Genomic DNA, 12597 nt, shown 5'->3' with positions numbered 1-12597 from the left:
TTATTACTTTCTCTTTAAATTCTTGCCCTTGATTGCACATATTGTTCCAGACACTTAGATACTATAGAGTTTGTTTTTTTTTTTTTTTATTGGTTTACCTTTGTGCCTTTCATGTACTGCTTAATAAAGTGAAAATGAAATGAAGTCAGGGTTTCAGTTCTACATTCTTTTGCAGAAAGGAATGAGAGCATAGGGAAGCATGTCAAGATTTTGCTGTCTTTATAAAACATTTTAAAAAAGATAAGGATATTTCTCCTGATACTTCCCACTCGGTGAGGGAGTTCACTTCAGAAATTTATCAATAAATATCCCCTTTATCCCAGTTTAAGCTGGCTTTTTATAGGCATATACATAGATGTTTGAAGAATTTCTACACATGTGGATCCTGAAAGAGCATTGAAAGAGTTCCTGACATCTTGGGGTTTGACTTCCTTTTCTTTTAAACTCATTGTACACAATTAAAGGCAGCTTTTGTCAGAGAAGTTGTCTGCAAAAGGGCCATTTCTGAACTGTATTTCAGACCTCACCACACAGGTAAGGCAGAGTACAGTGGTAGCCAGTATGACCCTGGCAGTGTGGCTGGTGTGCTGTCCTCCAGCCTTCTTGGCCAATAAGAGCTGTTCTGCTTAAGGTGGGTGATTTGTATCCAAGAGTGACATTGGGAAGCTATATATAAATAACCTATATTTGTTTTTGCTCTTGAATGACAGCATGGAGCCATCCTGGAGGGTCGTAACTTGGCAGTTGCTGGGGAAGGCAGGTATCACTTGGGATCCTGGATGAGAAGATTTGAGATTTGTCACTAATTCAGACAATGTATTATGTTAATTTTGGGATACTCTAGATTGTTTAATAAGGACTGAACTTGAACTGCTTAGGATAGGATGCTTGTGGTGATTCTGCTTTGTTCTAGAGAACAATATTCTCAATAATGAGAATGGACTCTTAGTCCAGTCTTACTTGGGACAAACCTTCACTGCAAGTAAGAGACTCTGGGAGTTGACGTTTGTTCAGTATATTGATACTGAGATCCACAGGAGTTTCTCCTTATGTTTGTGTATGCTGGGCCCAAGATATTGATGCTGTCTGGAAAATGAAGACACCTTTCACAAAAGAGTCACTAGTCTAGCAGTAATTGTTGGGTTTTTTGTTTTTTTTTGGTGTGTGTGCAGAAATTAATAAACTTTTCAGCTGAATTGTCTGAAAAAGCACTTTGTATTGTATCTCATGCTCTAAGTAACACAGATTAGGTGTATTTATTAGCTGAAACAGCTTGAGTGAAATTGGAAATGTAACATAGCTAGAAATGAACATGGTAGGGGGTTTTAGCTGGGCCTTGAGAAACTGTTTGCTTCCAAATAAAGTGCATTAAAAGGGTTATATTAAATCAATGTCTATATCAATAATTTCTTTGGCATTGTTGAAGTAGTAGCAGCAATGCTTGTATTTCCATTGAACAAGCAGTTTCAGCATCGCTGGGGAGTGTCTGCCCTCTTTAGGTGGTTTCCCTTGAAGACTCAGGCAAGAAGGAATGCTGGTTGCCTGGACAGCAGCTGATGCAAGTGAAGACTGGCTTTGAAAGTCTATGTTTTTGGTTCATTATGGTTTGCTGGAGAAAGTGAGTGTGGTTGGGTACTGGAAGAGGTTCTGCTGCCTTCACAGTTAGAGCCCTGGCTTCAGCTGTAGCTGGAGTTCACTTGATGGCCAGGGGAAACAAGCAATGTTGCCAGGACCTGGCTGGCCTTGTCTGTGACCTCACTATCTCCATGTCTGTGACGTCCAGAAGGAGTTTCCATATTGATTTCTCTATAAACTGCTGACTGTAAGAGTTGGTAGCCCCTTCCTGGGTCATGGTCACGCTGTACGTGGTTTGTTTCTTGCTGATTTTTCTAAAGTTCTGAGTCAGGGTTTGTGAGGGGCCTTTGGTCCACGATAGCCTCCATATGAAAGGATGTAATTGATTGATTCAATATTTTGCCATTCTTTCTCCTTAACTAAAGCTAATAGCTATTTTTTGCCTTTTTATTTATTTCTTTTTTCTTTTTTCTTTTTTGAGCATCAGCACATCAGTCTGATGAAGGCTCTGACATTGATTCTGAACCAGATTTACCTTTAAAAAGAAAGCAGCGTCGCAGCAGGACAACCTTCACAGCAGAACAACTGGAAGAGCTGGAAAGAGCTTTTGAGAGGACACACTACCCTGACATTTACACCAGGGAAGAACTTGCGCAAAGAGCCAAACTCACAGAGGCTCGTGTCCAGGTATGTACAGTATAAGCTGCCTAATGAAAGGAGTTTCTTTTTTGGTTAGCATGTGAGTCCTTTTATATTCTTATGTGATCCTGCTCTGGAGTAGAAGTGAAATGTGAAACAACATTGTTTACAGTTGTAGAGTTTTTACATCTGTACATGGATGTTGGTTTTACAAGTGTTTAAGAGAACTGCTTTGAAAAAGCTTTTGTCTTCCCCATTAATTGTTCCATACCTACCATGAATATAATACAGAATCTTTGACGAAGAAGAAGGTCTGATATCTCCATTTGGTTTTTTTATGCATTTGACAGCACTCTGCATGTAATCAGGTCAGCTGTTGGCCCAGTTTATGGTTACTTAACTGATTTCATCTGTTGTTGTCTGGGTCTTCCAGGCATTAAAAATTGAGAGAAAAACATTTTTTATAGGACAGTGTGTCTACAGAGCCGTGCAAGTGAGCAAGGTGGCTGGTGCAGTATCTACAGTTCACTTTTAGGTTAGATTTTGAAGTTGACTTGGTATAAACTCTGTAATATCTCTTTTATCCCCACTCTCAGTTTAATTCAAAAGAAAATAAGTGCTCAAATAACTTCTAAATCTTCACAGCCTCATGTAGATCTGGGTTGTCTAAAACAAGCTAGTGTACCAGAGCAGTAACTTGGAGTAGATTAAATTTTTTTTAAAAAAAGTGTGAACCTGAATTTTTATCTGTCTAAACCCAGGAAAATAGCAGCCAAATTACCCTGGAATAAACTGGACCCCAGAATTCAAGTTTTGATTAGGACTTATCCTATTTAATAGCAAAGAAACACATGCTGTGAAAAGTTTAATACTGCAGGCAGAATCTTTAGCTGCTCTTTTTCCACTTGACATCTACGAATTGCTGGGAAAAGTATACCTCATTTAAATCAGTCTGAGTTGCAAGTGTTACTAAGCAAATGTGTGGTTGGGTGACAAGCAAAATATTGAAGCTTGTGATCTAACAAAGGAAGAGAAATGAGTGGTGACTTGTGGTCTGACCAAGGATACAGGTGAATTTGGTTTCTTTGGTGAAACCCTATTACGTTTTGACCTTTAAAACTCAGCCTGAGGCATTCAGGCTGTGCAAACTGAAATAAGCAATACAAAACCACCCTTCTCTAATGTTTAGGACAATCATGCCTATTGCAGCATGGCTGTATTATTGAGCATCTGTCTTGAAAGGCTCAGACATTTTACCTACTAAATGTTTTCGCAGAAGAATTCATGCCACATTTCTTGTAAGTGTTTGTTATGACTGTAGGAGAAAATCAGATGCGTGGATGAATTTGTCTGGAAGGCAAACTCAGTTGTGCATGACTCCTTTCTTAACATGTTTACTAAGTGAAATCCTTGCAAAACAGCTCCATAGATAGATTTGGGCCAGGTAAGACCAAATCAAACCTCAGGAATCATTTGCACACAAACATAACAAAGATAACTTGCTTCACAAGTGTTGTTAGCAAGATGAATGGGATCTAGGAGATGATGTTTTGGTCTATGTTAGCTTCAGTGGAAAAATACGATAAAATGAAAAAGACCTTGTTCATGTTTTTCTAAATCAATGACCCACAGCTAGAAGAAAAGCAGAACTCTCATTAACATAACAGCTGTCTTAATGTGGCTTTAACCCTGTGACTTTTTACATTCCTCATGGCTTCCTTGGTTCCCTTGAGACGCATCCTGTCTCACACCACTCGTATGATCTACAGCCTCATGAATTCCCCAGTACCTCTGACATGGATATTTTACCTAACCCAGCATGGAAGAGAGATCCCAGTCAATCAGTGATTAAAATACCAGAACAAAACCTTTCTGGATTAAAGATGAGCTGGGGTTGAAGTAACCAGCCTGTGGGCAGTTTCCTAGTGCACTCCATCTGTCTGGTACACTTGAAGGCTGGCAGAATGATTTAGCAGTGGATTAAGGGATACAGGATTTGCCTTATCAGCATTCAGCACCTCTCTATAGCCCCTTAAAATAGCCACGTATGATGGGCATGAAATAAAAGATGACCTGTGAAAAGAAAATAACCCTAAGAGACTTGAGGCTGAGAGGACTGGATAGCCATACTGAAGTAGCATTCAAGCTTTCTTAGTCACACTTCTTTTCTGGTAACATTATGACAGAGATCAGAGATACCAAATTTTATATGGATATATACACAAAGATCTCTTTGACTGCTTCCCAATAAAGCATTATCTAAAAGAGCTGGCTCTTGCAGCCTGAATCCAACTAAGCCCAGAAATTTATTTTTTTCCCTTGGAGCTGTAAGGCCCAATTTTGTACAGTTGTTTTATATTGTCTAGGTAGTTATTTAGTTGATTACAACTGGGTCAACCTTGCTATTCCCTCAGTCTCTCTGTGTAGTACTTGCACGTCATGTTATGCTTTTTCTACCCTGCCACCCTTCTGTTCCCTGAGACTGTCTATTACTCTCATGAAAGGAAGAGTCTTATGCCACCGAACCATATCTTTTTCTCACTTTCCCACTGCTGAAGGGTAGCCAAATACGTGTTCCTAACCTGGTTGCTTGGAGGTGGGGGAAAAAACTTGCCTCTGGTCTGGGATCAAGTGTACAACATGTCAGCCCCTAAGGGGAATTTTTTGAGAGCTACAAGCAGCTGAAAACAGACTTTACACTGTGAATGTTATTTGTGTACCTAATCATGGGAACAGGAAAGGCTTTTGGGGAAAGAAGTGTTCCAACAAACTCCACATTGTAAGAGTCACAAGATGTGTAACTATAATCATGGCAAATATTTCAACACTGGGTAGAATAAAGAGTTAAAATGCTTCTTGCAATTCCTTCTGCAGCACCTTTCCACTCAAGGACTGTTGAGTCCTTTCCACCAGTGTTTGAACCTAGATGTGATGTGGAGCTAGGACAACATCTTCTGCTACCTCTTCTAAAGGCACTTGCTCTTGTCTGCATATTAGATGCAGAAGGAAGAGGAGAGTTCTTTGGTCTTGTGAGTTTATCAGATAAAATGCATAAAGATAAGCACAGTTCCAAAAGAGGACCCTTCCTTTAAAATTTAAAAAAAAGTGATACTCTGGGAATGTGCAGTTAAAGATTTGCATATTTTGAGTAAAAACTGCAACCCTGCAGTACTTTACCTGTCCAGCTTAAAACCTCATTAAAACCATAATTATGTTGCAGTGCAAGCTCTTAAGTTCTGTGGCCTGTTTTTACTGACAGTCAGAAGGCAAGTTTGAAAAGTGAATTTATCTCCAGTGTGGATCAAAGACTCTTTCTGAGCTTCAGAGCTGTGGAGTTATGGTTTCTGTAACAAATGGTACATCAGGAATGAAGTGTAGTATCTTTTCTGGCCACCTTTGATTCCCACATCAGGCTTGTTTTTAGACCTAGATGAACTGGGCAAGCTTTGACAGCAGCTTGGGGCCTGTTTCAGATTGATGGTGGGGAGTGTTTACATCAATCTTTTGGCAAAGGATTTTTAAATAAGGTTCAGGTTTTTCCTGTGGCTGGTCAGGAGCCCACCTTGGCCAACAGGAGCTGGCCATGCAGACAGATCTTTTGGGGCTGTGTGTTGATGGCAGGCATCCCAAATTGGCAGAAATGTGGTGTATGAGACTTGTGTATTGGACCATGTTAAGGAGTGCCCCAGCTGCATGGATCCTTGGGGCAGGAGGCCCTGCTGTGAGAAGCAGCTGGCACATGGCCTCCCTGTTTAATTCCAGAATGCAATGGGAAAAAAATTGTCTGGATTCTTTTTCATCCATGAATAATGGTGAAAAAGAAGGGCAAGTCGGGGAGAATTCTGAATCATGACTATTTCCCACCCTGAAGAGTTTCTTCTCAGCCAAATCCCAGTTTTAAACTGATTTGCTTGAAGACATAAAAAACCCTCAAACTTGTTTATCAACAGAGCATGTCTGAAAATTTAGGCAGATCTCTCCAGGCTACTAGCATGGAATTGAATGTTCCCATGTCAAACTTGTAATCAGCTTGTAAGCTATTGTAAAAACCTTATTATAACCTCAACAAATAAGTCCCAAGAGCTCAGATGTCTTGAGTAGCTAGAAGAAAAATAATTAAAAAAATATATTTTAAGTGTTGTGCTTGCATATTATTTTCTTTGCTTCACTGTGGTACAGGGAAAGAGTTTGGGGAGAAGTGAGGGGAAAGGTGAGCAAAGTTACAACTCCTGAGCTAGTGGTAAAGTTTAAAACCTCTGAAGTCCAATTTCTCAGCTTTAATAGTCTTTTCTCAGTAGAAAACAGTGAAAAGCACTCCCTGAGAAATCACTGGGGAGGGGGAATCTGTGCCAAAAAAAGTCTCGCTTTTCAGCTCCTCTGAAATGGTTTGAGCATATACACTGAACTGCCCAATCCTATGGGAAGATGGGGAAAAGGAATGTAGGATGGATTCAAGAACACTCAAGACCTTTCATCAGATCTTTATAGTTATTCCTGATGTGGTTTATGGAGAATTTCTGATGTCTTTTCTTGAGACTGAACTTCTTGCATCATAAAAGGGCTAAAGAAAGAAAATGCTATGTGCATCCTTGCAGTAGATTACTCTGTAATTGCAGGTCCCCCCTCCCCTGTAAAGTGGAAATTCTTATGGGTAAATTAAACAACTGCATTCATAAGCAGTGCCAAGAGGACATTTTTAAATATAAAGCAAAAGAGGGATGTGATTTTGATTGTCTCTTTCTGGTCCCTGTTGCCTAAGGGCTCTAATTACTGTCACATTAACTTATAAATAAACAGTTCAATTTGCTTATTACTCAATAATTTTCAGAACTCTTCAGCTGCAGTTTTTTAGAAGTATTTTTGTAGGACCGAGTCAAAGTCTTCTCAAAGAAACCTAAGAGATTGGAGTATGTTAGATCACACTGGGAGGTAGTTGGAAGTTCCTATTCTCTTTGGCACAGTCTAGTGGCTTTTTGGTCTGTGTTGTTTTTTTTGTTATTTTGGGTTTTTTGTTTGTTTGTTTTTTTCTGGTTTTGTTTGTTTTGTTTTTTTGTTTTTGTTTTGTTTTGTTTCTTTTTAGGGGGGTGTTGTTTGGTTGGTTTTTCCCTTTTATTCTCACCCCCTCCCTCCCCAGTATGTTTTCAAAGAACTCTGGTTTCTAGCACACTGATAATTTGTAGTGCTCTAAACAGCATCACTTCCCATCCCCATAAAGAGCAGGCTTCAGCAGGCAGGGAACTCTCAGCATTGTGACATTCCCACCGCTGGCCATGGCAGGTTGCTCTCAGCAGGCTTAGGCACAGCTTTGGGATGCTGTGAGGGAACATTGTGTGCATCTGGATGTGGTGGACCTTATTCCTATGTGGCTGGGAGTGTGCAGATGTCACAGTCAAGCTGATTTTTCAACTAGTTGTGCTAAAAAGCAATTCTGTTTCTACTCTTTCTTCATCCTATGGCTTCTCCTTATCAGTGCTCTCCCTGCAGCTCATCGTAATGATACCATGGTGAGCCAGGATGGCAACTCTCCTTACTGCAAAAAAAAGAGAAGAAAAGGAAGGATAAAGTTATTTTCTGTGCACATCCTTGAATGGCTGCTGAAGTTAGTGAAGTCTGGCATCTGTAGGGATTGCAGGAGCAGACACTGAGGGTGTCTGTAGAAGACATGCTGCCTTGTTTTGCAAAGGTGACAGAACCAGCTCTGCTTGGGCTGGTGGAGCTCAGCTTTGTTTGCAGTTTGCTTCTTCAGCCTCCCCTCTTCCCGAGGCACCCCTGCTGCTTCTGGCACAGCCCACATTCTTTTCCTGGTGGAACATCCGCCAAGAACTCCGGCTTCCGGCATGGTCAGACTTTGTTTTGAACATGTGAATTTTGTGGGAAGGGAGAGGTGGGGAATTGCAGGGTGGGGGAGGCAGTTACCATAAAAAATATCATGAGGAAAAACCGAACCAACCCCTCCCTCCCCCCACCTAAAATACATCTAAAATTAGAAGTGCCATTAACAATTCATCAGTCTTTCGACTTTTGTGTTTCTGGCACTCGTGCTTGCAATGGTCAGAACTTTGTATAACAAAATATACACGCGTTTTTTGCAACATTCACATCTTGAATGTTTTGCCCTGTTGAATCAGAAATCTTTTTGCCTTAAAAGCACATGGAGCACTCTGTGTTTATGATCAGACTGTCGAAATGTCAAGGCTAATTATACTAGTGTGTTCCCAAGTGAATAAGTGCATATTCTAAAGAATATCCTGTTGAGATCAACAAAATAAGATATTGGCATGATCATTTGCAAACTGCTTTAAGGAAAAATGATAATAAGAGGCAGGATCCAAATATCAGGAAATAAAGATGGAAGAAACCTATTTGTTCACCTTATCCATCTACATTGATGCAAAATACAGTTTTTATGTTCTGTTGCAGAGTGATTTCTTTTTTGGTCAATCCAGTCCCAGGTGCTTGAAAAACTGGAGCCTCTAGTACTTAAAGTGCTACTTTCCTCCTGTTTTGTTCTATATTTCACCCTCTTCAGTTCTATTTTTGAGATATAAATGTTGGCCAGACATTGGGATTCAAGTTTGTTTCCAAATCATCTGGATCATTTACATTCCATCTTTGAAAGTGACACAGGAACCAAGGAGTCCAAGCCTTACTACGGTGAGGGCAACTTGGCTTCTGTGCAGACATCGTTTTTGAATGCTTGGGTCCCTCAGCCAAGACATGTTTCCTCTGACCATGTTTAGATAGTTTAGAGTTTGATTTCTGTTGTGCCTACTGCAGGGTGGTGCTTTCTCACAGGATGACACTTGGGATCTCCTCCAGGGGCTGCTTTGTACCAGAAGCATCCCTGCAGCCAAGTGATAATTGTGCCTCTTGGAAGGAGGTTGTGGGAGAACAGGAGAATCCTATGGGGACCTGCTAGATTTGAAGAGGCCACTCATAAGATGAGGATTTTTTCATGTTGGTGGAAGTTGAAATCTGTTGCACATAAGGAGACATTATATTTAAATCATATTGGAAATGTACAAACAAAAGAAAATATTTCTCCAGGTGTTTACAATATGTTTCTAAGCAGGCACACTGGCTTGTGGTGACTGGATTTATTTTTAAGTCTTGGCTTGAGATTAGCAAAGTTTTTCAAGATTTCTGTAGTGGTAGTAGTGTACATGGATTTTTCATGATACTTGAGGATTTAAGAAATGAAAAAAAATCTGGACTCTTGAAATAGATCAAGGCAACTGACTGTAGTCTAAGGGAAATATTATGATTAAAACCCCAAATAATTTCAGTTAAAATAGCAAACTTCTGAATAAAACTTGGGATTTGACTAATTTTAATAGGCATTACATAAAATGTAAATAAAATACTTAGGTTTGAGTTATTTAGGTTTCAGTTATTTAGTTTTGTAACTTTTTCTTGGTTTAGTGGCTTTTTTAGTTTTGTTTTCTTATGTGCCTCTACCATTCTGTAGTGATGAACTTGCGTGGTATTTGTGGCAATAGTCTTCCTGCAGGTTTGAACTTGTTCAAGGGGTTTTGGTGAGATAATTTTGGACTAACTCTGGTGCTAATCAGGTGCCATCTGCCTTCCTGCCACCGGGGAAAGCAAGAGGCCAGTGCCATGTGACATGGGTGCCTGAAAAGCAGCACTCATTTAGCCCATCCCAATCACATAGGACCTAGGTGGCAATACACAGCCTTGATTCTGCACAGCCCAGCCAGGTTTCTGCACTCCTGCAGAGTCCCACTTAATGTAATGGGGCTCCAGGTGGCAACAAAGCTCTGTGCAAGGGTGTCCATTGTGTGGCTGCTGCAGGCTTTTTGATAGCATTGAGTGTGTCCCTTTCAGAGATGTCTAATGGCTGCAGTTGTGGAAAAAATGAAAATCTACAAAATGAGCCAAAAATCTATCTGTTGATAAAAATATAAAACTTGGCATTTATGTAAATCACTTACTGCTGAATTAAAGTTTGGGACCTGACTCTTTTTAATAAAGACCTGGAGTTTGAAGTCAAATCTTTATCTGTAGAGAAAACAAAATCTTGTTACCTCACTTTCCTGAATGAAATCTATTCACATAGTGTAGTTCAGTTCGTGTTCCCAAAGCACTTGGAGATCATGAGATAACCCTCTTGACCTGAAGAAGAGAGAGTGTCAAGGAAAAAAGGCGTAGCTAATGACCTGGGTCAGCTAATTACAACAATCGTTTGCTGTTCCCTGATCACTCTCTGACCTCCATTACCCTTCCTAAGTGTTCTTTAGCAAGGTCTCTTTCTTGCTCTACAGGCTGAATCTAGACCCATCCTCAACCACTGCTCATTGCAGGTTTTGCTTCTCCACCACGGTGCCTTGTCCCTGCCAGCTGCTTTCAGAAATGGTTCATGTGGAGACAGAGGAGGGGGTTAGTATGTACAGCAAAACATCAAGAGAGGGATTTGTGACATGGAACAGAGGCTCCACCTATCCCTCTGTCCTAGACCTTAAACTGGAGTGGGAGTGTATAATTGAGGAGTAGATGTTGCGGCCAAAGGAGGAGGCAGCTGTGTGAACTGAGCATCTCATTCTGAAAAGAGGATGAAGTCAGAACAAACTACATGGTGACAGATGGCCTATGTCAGAAACCAGATGGCCCAGAGAGTCCCCCTACTCCTGTCATGAAACAGCAAGCAGAGGAAAAGCCCACAGTGCAGCCCAAAATGTTGTTACCCTTCTGTGTGAGGGCCACTCATGGTTTATAAATGGTGTCACACATAGAATCCCAGTCTGTGATACCTGATTGATAAGCCAGCAAGGGCTGCTTGCTGGAAGGGTTACAGATCTGAGCCCCATCTTATACATATACATTTATATGTAACTCTTCAGCTAACCTGCCTCAGCAGCTTTCAGGCCAGGCTGCCTTACAGGCTGAGCAAATCTACTTTATCAGATGTTAACACTCAGTTGAGTGTGGGGGACAGTGAGACAGCTAACAATACACTCATCCTTCCTTGGAGGGAAGAACTGAAATCTTATCTAATTAATTGTATTTATAGATGAGCACTGCAGCTGCTTCAGGATGTAGGATTATGAGCATCCTTGTTTACAAATGTGTGCAGTCTCTGTTACCTTAACCAACCATTCTTTCCCTCAGTGCTCCGCCATGGAGCTGAGAGCTGTAATCAGGAGCCTGCTCTGACCCTGCAACAAGGCAATGTGCCTGCACCCTGCTCCAGGCACCCCTGCACTGACTCCTTGCCCTTCCAGTTTGTGATGCGTGGAATCCCTATAATATTAATAAAAGTGTGTTTCAACTCCTATTATGTCTGCATTTGTGATATCTTGTATTTTCCTAGCTTGGATGTAGTAAGAAACATCCAAGACTTGGAAAACTTAAAACATGAACTGAGAATGACATGAAGAAAAGCAGATTTATAGCTAAAATGTCCCACAAATCCAAACCCCATCTGGTTGTTGTGCTTTCCTGGGAACGGATTTCAAAGTGGTTCTGAAATGCTAATCTAGTACTAAAGTTCTGACCTACTGTTGTAAGTTTATTAAGAGATGTTTTGTACATATGTGAACACATGAAAACTTGCTGGGAGGGATTTGTGTATTTTGTACATGGGGCTTGTATTTTTCTAATTAAAAGCTTAAAGTTCTGTTGGTCATTAGGCCAATATAGTATCCCAATATATAAGTACGTGCACTTCTAACAGTGCATTAAGCGATGCCACTAACTTGTCAGCAAGTTAAAGACAGTACAGTACAGACTAAATAGGTTTGGCTGGCACTTAGATTAAATGGAGAGGTTTCCCCTTTCTCATTAAATCTGGCACAGTAATGATAGTGATTTAAAACACTAAAGCTTGAAAGAGTAGCCAGTTTTTTCCTCAGGAGAGGCTGTATTTGAGATGAAACTAGGGATCAGAATTCCTGTGTTCAATCTGCTGGACCATGGAAATGTGTGCCAAGGACAGCTTCCTTGTCTAGGAGCACTGAGTTCAGTGTGCATCTTCTGCATGTCTCATCTCAGACACTGAGTGTGTTTGATATACAATGCCATTATTTCTGATACATCTGCATTAAATGTGCAAAAATCAAAAGTTCATATTTAAAACATTTGCAGGTCTGGTTTAGTAATCGTCGTGCCAGATGGAGGAAACAGGCAGGAGCCAACCAACTGATGGCTTTCAACCATCTGATCCCCGGAGGATTCCCACCCAGTGCCATGCCAACTTTGCCGACGTACCAGCTCTCTGAGCCCTCCTACCAACCCACCTCCATACCGCAAGGTACAGTACCCCACAGGTACTTGGTTAAAACAGTGTTATTGGGAGGCTTTCCTGTGCTCATCCATTGTAGAAATATTTTCTTTATTGGCTAATTTAGGGCCTGACTCAGGGAGGAA

The 12597-nt window shown here is 40.7% G+C and overlaps 1 protein-coding gene across 2 annotated transcripts in view; it reads left to right on the top strand.

Moving 5' to 3' along the window:
• The window catches only part of PAX3 (paired box 3), a 74343-nt gene that overhangs the window by 48972 nt on the left and 12774 nt on the right, over nucleotides 1–12597 (top strand). For both annotated transcript variants that reach the window (XM_005527024.3, XM_005527023.3), the window contains exons 5-6: nucleotides 2057–2262; nucleotides 12316–12481. In XM_005527024.3, the coding sequence (XP_005527081.1) occupies nucleotides 2057–2262; nucleotides 12316–12481 (372 nt within the window). The remainder of the gene's footprint in view (nucleotides 1–2056; nucleotides 2263–12315; nucleotides 12482–12597) is intronic.

Source organism: Pseudopodoces humilis, chromosome 11, assembly GCF_049639895.1.
Source record: "Pseudopodoces humilis isolate 2021_Gansu_Grassland_sample_001 chromosome 11, ASM4963989v1, whole genome shotgun sequence".
NCBI classification, from domain to species: domain Eukaryota; kingdom Metazoa; phylum Chordata; class Aves; order Passeriformes; family Paridae; genus Pseudopodoces; species Pseudopodoces humilis.
This window is presented reverse-complemented; position numbering and strand designations above follow the sequence as displayed.